The 6,124-nt window shown below is 72.9% G+C and overlaps 2 protein-coding genes across 2 annotated transcripts; both read right to left on the bottom strand.

The window, feature by feature from the left end:
- Positions 1 to 1,171: 1,171 nt before the first annotated feature.
- TSFM (Ts translation elongation factor, mitochondrial) lies at positions 1,172 to 3,530 on the bottom strand. Its single transcript, XM_083814278.1, has 6 exons — positions 3,372 to 3,530; positions 3,100 to 3,267; positions 2,343 to 2,471; positions 2,134 to 2,256; positions 1,971 to 2,055; positions 1,172 to 1,716 (listed from the first exon to the last, which is right to left on the bottom strand). The coding sequence occupies exons 1-6, from the start codon at positions 3,399 to 3,401 to the stop codon at positions 1,256 to 1,258; spliced, it is 996 nt and encodes a 331-aa protein (XP_083670404.1). The 5' UTR covers positions 3,402 to 3,530; the 3' UTR covers positions 1,172 to 1,255.
- Positions 3,531 to 4,198: 668 nt separating this feature from the next.
- EEF1AKMT3 (EEF1A lysine methyltransferase 3) lies at positions 4,199 to 6,120 on the bottom strand (the record flags this gene model as incomplete). Its single annotated transcript, XM_083814341.1, has 3 exons — positions 4,199 to 4,970; positions 5,527 to 5,638; positions 5,971 to 6,120. Coding segments are annotated over 3 exons (663 nt in total), but the record flags the coding sequence as incomplete, so codon positions are not given.
- Between the last annotated feature and the right edge of the window lie 4 nt (positions 6,121 to 6,124).

Raw genomic sequence — 6,124 nt, forward strand, 5'->3', positions numbered from 1 at the left:
CCCCCAAATAACCCCCCAACAACCCCCCAAATCCTCCCCCACCCCTAAATACCCCCCTGAGCGCCCCCAACCCCCCTCCTTACCCCCAATAACCCCCCCCAAATCGCGCCCCCCCCCGGCGAGGCGCGGCACCTCCCGGTGGCCCCGGCAGGGCGGTGACAGCTCCCATGGGGTCACGGGGACGTTGGGGGGGGGGCGGGATGGGGACACCCCCGGGGGGGCTCAGGGACACCCGGGGGGGGGTCAGGGGCACCCGGGGGGGCCGTCGGAGCTGCGCGGAGGTGGCCGTGGCCCGGTTCAAGTAATCCAGGATAGGCGCTGAGCGCCCGGCCTGTCCTGGGTCACTTGGCCTGGGAGGCGGCCGCAGGCAGCGGGGCAGCTACTGGGGGGGGGGGCACAACACTGCGGGGGGGGCACAACACCGGGGGGGGCAACCTCGGTGCTGGGACCCCAGCAGGTGCCGGACGCCCCCAGGTGTCCCCACTGCTGTCCCTGCGTCCAACCTGGCCACGTTAGGGGGCCCGGGGGGGGTCCCCATGTCCCACCCCCCCCCCAAGACAGAATACGGGGACATTGCCCCCCCCCCATGGGACACCCCCAGGGTGTTGGGGCTCTCCCCCTAAATGTGGGTGCTACTGCTGGGGGGGGGGTGTCCTCTCCCTGCCAAAGGGACCCGGCCCCAGGTGGGGGTGCCACAAGCTGCCCCCTCCCCGAAAAAATAAAACCCCATCCTGGAGGGCTCTGGGTCCTGCTGCGCCCCCCCCAATTTTGGGGGGGGTCGGTTGGTTTTAGAGGGGGTCCCTTGGTTTTGGGGCTCTTTGGAGGAATTGGAATTAAAAAAATGAGAAAGGTGCCGGGCTCTGTGCTGGGGGGGGGGGGGGGAGGACACAGATGGGGGGGGCATGGATGGGGCAGGGGGGGTACGGGACAGGACCGACGGGGGGTCATGGGACTGATGGGGGGGGACACGGGATGGACACGGGGGGGGGAACACGGGACCGGGATGGGACAGATGGGGGGGGTCAGGATGGATGGGGCGGACGGAGGGGACCGGGGGGGGAATGGGGTGGGAAGGGGGGAACATGGGGCGGCCAGGCCCAACGGGGGGCGGGGGGGGGCACGGTGCACTGGGGACGCCCCCCCCGCAGCGCACAGACACCACGAGGCCGGATCCTGGCTTCGTCCCGTTTATTCCTCCTCGTCCCGGGAGCCCCCAGGGCGGCTCCGAGCCCCGAGCGCGGCCCCGGTGCCACCATCAGCCCCGCGCCGCCGCCGCCTCCTCCTGCCCGGCGCCCGCCGCCGCCTCCTCCCCGCAGCAGAAGCGCACGAAGTCGAGCACGGTGAGCGCGTGCGGCCGCAGCACCTGCGCCACGGTGGCGCCGGGCCCCAGCAGGAACTCCTGCGCCAGCAGCCGCCGCTCGCCCTCGCCCCCCGGCTCGTCCTCGGGGGAGCCCACGGCCAGCGGCGCCATGCCCACCACGTGCTGGGCCACCTGCCTGCACAGTGCGGCCGCCTCCGGGCCCGGGGGGCCAGTGCCCGCCGCCCTGCAGGCCACCAGCGCCCCGTATTTGCCCAGGGCGGGGGCCGGGGGGGCTGTGTTGGGTGCCGGGGGGGTGGCAGCAGGCGGCGAGCCGTGCACGTACCAGGCAATGTGGCAGCCCTGGGGCACGGCCAGCCACGCCGCCCGCCGCAGGGCCATGTTCTCACCCATTTTGCCTGCGGAGATGGAAAAGGGGTCGGGGGGGGGTGTTGGGGGCTGGGGGGGGCAGCCGGGGGCTTTTTTAACACGCCCCCCCCCCCCCCCAAGCTGCTGCCCCCATCCCTGGTCTGAGCTCCTCAGGAGCCGGCCCCTCCTGGGGGGGTTGAACGGAACTGGGGGGGGAGCAGGGACACAGCCCCGGTCCCGCGGGGATGGGGGTCCGGGGGGGGGGGGCAGAGGGGGGCCGGGGGGGTCGAGGGGGGGCTCTCACCGATGGCCAGCGCCAGGCGGTCGCGCAGCTCAGCCCCACCGGGCTCCATCCGGACCCGTGAGAGCTCCTCGGTGCCCAGGAAGCGCTGCGAGAGGCAGAGGCTGCGTCTGAGCGCTGCGCTCCCCACCGGGGGGGGAAGCGGGGGGGGGGGGGCAAACCTCACCTTGGTGCAGGTCGCAGGGGGCTCGGCGGCCCCCCCGCAATGAGCCATGGTGGCCAGCGCCACGTCCTGCACCAGCTGCTGGAAGTTGGCGTTCCTGGCCACGAAATCCGTCTCGCAGCTCACCTGTGGGGGGCGAGACCCCCCCCGGGGGGGGAGGCGCTGGGATCTGTGCCCCCCCCCGGACCCCCTCGTCCCCCCTCGGGCCATACCTCCACCATGACGGCTGCCTGCCCGCTGTGCAGCAGCCCCAGCAGCCCCTCGCGCGCCGCCCGGCCCTGCAGCTTGGTGGCCTTGCTCCAGCCTTCCTCCTGCGCCCGCGCCGCCAGCCACGCCTCTGCCTGCCGCGGGGGGGGGGTCAGCGGGGGGGGAGGGGGGTACCCCCAGGGGGTCTTGGGGGGGGACTGGTTTGTACTGGTGTGCGCGCTGTTGTGCGCTGGCGCATGTCAGGACTCAGCGCTGGGTGCAGACCCCAGCTGCTGTGGCTGCCCCCCCCCCGGTATCCCCGAGCCCTGGCATCTCCCGGCCCCCCCCCAGCTCCCCTCAGCCCCCCCCAGTTTCTTTAGCCCCCCCGACCCCCCCCTCCTCCATCCCCTTGGGACCCCCCCCATCTCCTTGCCCCCCCCCTCCATCCCCTTGGGACCCCCCCATCCCCTTGCCCCCCCCTTCACCCCAGCACCAACGCCCCCCCCCCCCATTTCCCACAATCCCCCCCAATGCTCCCCATGGCCCCCCCCAGGCCCCCCCCAACAACCCCCGCCCCCCCCCGCTTCTTTTCCACCCTTCCCAGGTTTCCTCCGAGGCCCCCTCCCCCGCCCCCCCGCCCCGTTTCCCAAGGCCCCCCCAGACCCCCCCGGGCCCCCCCTTCCCCCCCAGTCCCGTCCCCCCCCGGTTTCCTCCAAGCCCCCCCCCTCCCCCCGCCTCCCCCCCGGTTCCCGGGGCCCCCCCGTTTCCCCCCCCCGCCCCCACCTGCGGCAGGTCGGTGCCGAAGCGCAGCAGCGCCTCCCGGCAGTGCACGAAGGGCAGCCCGGTGCGCCGCCGCAGCGCCAGCAGCGCCTCCTTGTCCGGGGCGGCCGCCGGCACCGGGCGGGAGGCGCCGAAGGACCGGGCCGGGGGGGGGCAAAGCCGCGGGCCCGCCTGAGGGGGGGAACGGGCACGGGGCTGGCACCGGGGCCCGGCCGGAGGGGGCCACCGGAAGTCACCGGATGCCCCCCGGGGCCGAGCCGGGCCCCGCCGCTCACCCGCACCGCGCCCAGCGCCGCCCGCTGCATCCCGGCGCCTGCTTTTGACGTCACTGTGGCGCGTGCGTGTGACGTCACGCGCTACGGGTGCCGCCGAGGGTCTGCGCGGTCTCGGTGGATGGCAGCGCGCATGCGTCGACGGGGGGCAGGACGGGACGCGTGTTCCGCGGGGGCGGGGCGCGCGTGACGTCACTTGAGGCGTCGCGGCATTGGTTGGGGAGGGGGCGGGGCGGCCGTGGGCGGGGCCGAGAGCCGAGGGGCGGGGCTTGTGGCGCTGGGCGTGGTCTGGGAACCAGGGGGCGGGGCCTGGAGCCCAGGGGCGGGGCCGGGAGCTCAGGGGGCGGGGCCGCAGCGCACCGGGCCCCGACGGAGCCCCCCGGCCCCTATAGAGCCCCCCAGCCCCTATAGAGCCCCCCCGGCCCCTACAGAGCTGCAACCGGCCCCTGCAGAGTCCCCCCAGCCCCTATAGAGCCCCCCCCAGCCCCTATAGAGCCCCTCTTCCCATTTTAGAGCCCCCCCAGCCCTTACAGAGCCCCCCCAGTCCCTACAGAGTCCCCCCCGGCCTTGGCCAGCCCCCCGGCCCTGGTTAACGCTCCTCCCCAGGTCCTTCTGAGCCCCCCCCACCTTTCTGGAGCCCCCCCCCCTTTGCCCAGCCCCCCCACACCCCCCGGAGCCCCCCAGGGACCCTCCCAGCACGCAGCAGAACCCCTGCGCAGCTCCACCGCACCCCTCGGGGCTGTCTGAGCCCCCCCCCGGACTGTCCCCCATTACCGGGGGGTGCGGAGCCAGGACAATGGGGAGTGCCCCAAAACTAAAAGTGAAGAGATTTAGGTCAAAAAATAGAAAAAAATCTTCACTCTGAAGGCCGTGAGGGCACCGGGGCTGCTCGAGGCCGGGCTGGAGGGGGCTGGGGACCGCCTGGGATCCCTCAGGTCCCTTCCAACCCAAAGTGTCCCCGTGTCCCGGTGTCACCCGTGGTGCCCACAGGTGGCCCGGTACAGCTTGACGGGCTGGAGGGGACAAGGGGCTACCCGGCATCCCTCGGGTCCCTTTGGTCCCGAAGTGTCCCCGTGTCACCCGTGGTGCCTGCACATGGCCCGGTACAGCTCGATGGGATGGAGGGGACAAGGGGCCGGAAGCTGACGACCCCTCAGGTCCCTTCAGTCCCAAGGCGATGCCGCGTCCCCGTGTCCCGGTGTCAGCCGTGGTGCCCGCAGGTGGCCCGGTACAGCTCGACGTCCCCGTCGGCGCAGCGGCGCAGCAGCTCGGTGCGGAAGTGGCGGGGCAGCAGCTCGTGGAAGAAGCGCGCGGCGCCCAGCTCGCGCCGCATCCCGCAGCACAGCAGGGCGACCGAGCGGGGCCCGCAGAGGTGCCGCAGCGTGGCCAGCAGCGCCGGGAAGCTGCGGGGCTCGTACACCACGTCGGCGCCCAGCACCACGTCGTAGCCCCGGGGGAAGGCGCCGTGGTCCAGGCCCCAAGCCAGGGCTCGCACCCGGGGACGTCGCCGTGCGGCCGTGGCCCCCCCCGGCACGTTCCTCCGCACGTTCTCCCGGATCTGATCCAAAGCCACTGGCAGGTCCGTGATGGTCACGTCCCCCCCTAAGGGATTGACAAGAGGGGGGGTCACACCTCCCTCACACCTCCCCGCACCCCCAAATCGGCCCCTGACCCCAAATACCCCCCCCCAGTACTCCCCAATACCCTTCTTACCCCCAATAACCCCCCAAATACCCCCCTACCCCCTGTACCCCCCCAATAACCCCCCAAAATCCCCCCAATAACCCCCCCAGAACCCCCCCAAACACCCTTCTTACCCCCCAGTAAACCCCCAAATACCTCCCTACCCCCAATAACCCCGCCAGTACCCCCCCAAATACCCCTGTGCCCCCCAATAATCCCCCAAATACCTCCCACCCCTCAATAAACCCCCCAATAATCCCCCAAATCCCCCAATAACCCCCCCAGCACCCCCACAAACACTCTTCTTACAACCAATAACCCCCCAAATACCCCCCCAGTAACCCCCCCCAAAACCCCCCAATAGCCCCCCAGTACCCAACAGGCCCGGGGAGTGCTCACACCAGTGACCCCCACAGGCTCCCAGTCCCTCGCTGGGGGTACACCTGGGGGGGTCGTGGTGCCCCCCCCCGCTCACCCAGCAGCGCAGCCAGGATGCCCACGATGCCGGTGCCGGCGCCCAGCTCGATGACGGTGCGGCCGCGGAAGTCGAGGCGCTGCTCCTCGAAGTAACGGCACAGCTCCAAGGCCTGCGGCGGGGGGGGGAGGCGGGGATGGGGGGGGGGCACAGGGGACCCCCCAGCATCCCCCTGTCCCCCTCTTGGGGTCTCCCCCCACCTCCCGGTGCTCCTCAGGGTCCCCCCCCTCACCCGGTGTCCCTGTGCTCCCGGGGTCCCCCTGGGTCTGCCCATTCCTTGGGGTCCCCGGAGCCCCCCCACCCTATGGGGCACCCCCCAATTCCCAGGAGCCCCCCCATACCCCAGGATCTCCCCCCCCGCATGTCCCGGGGACCCCCAACCTCCAGTGTCCCCCACCCTCATGGGTGGCCCCCCCACTGTGTGCCCCCCCCGGCCCCTCGCACCCCCTCCCAGACGGGCGCCGCCAGCCCGAGCCGCGGGCCGTGGTGCTGGGCAATGCGCAGGACGTGGCCGCAGAAGCGGAACCGGCTCCGGGTCGGGAAGGAGTCGGCGAAGAGCGCGGGGTCGCGGGGGAACACGGCGGCCAGCGGCCCGGCT

The sequence above is a fragment of the Anser anser genome, assembly GCF_964211835.1.
Source record: "Anser anser genome assembly, chromosome: 30".
NCBI lineage: Eukaryota > Metazoa > Chordata > Aves > Anseriformes > Anatidae > Anser > Anser anser.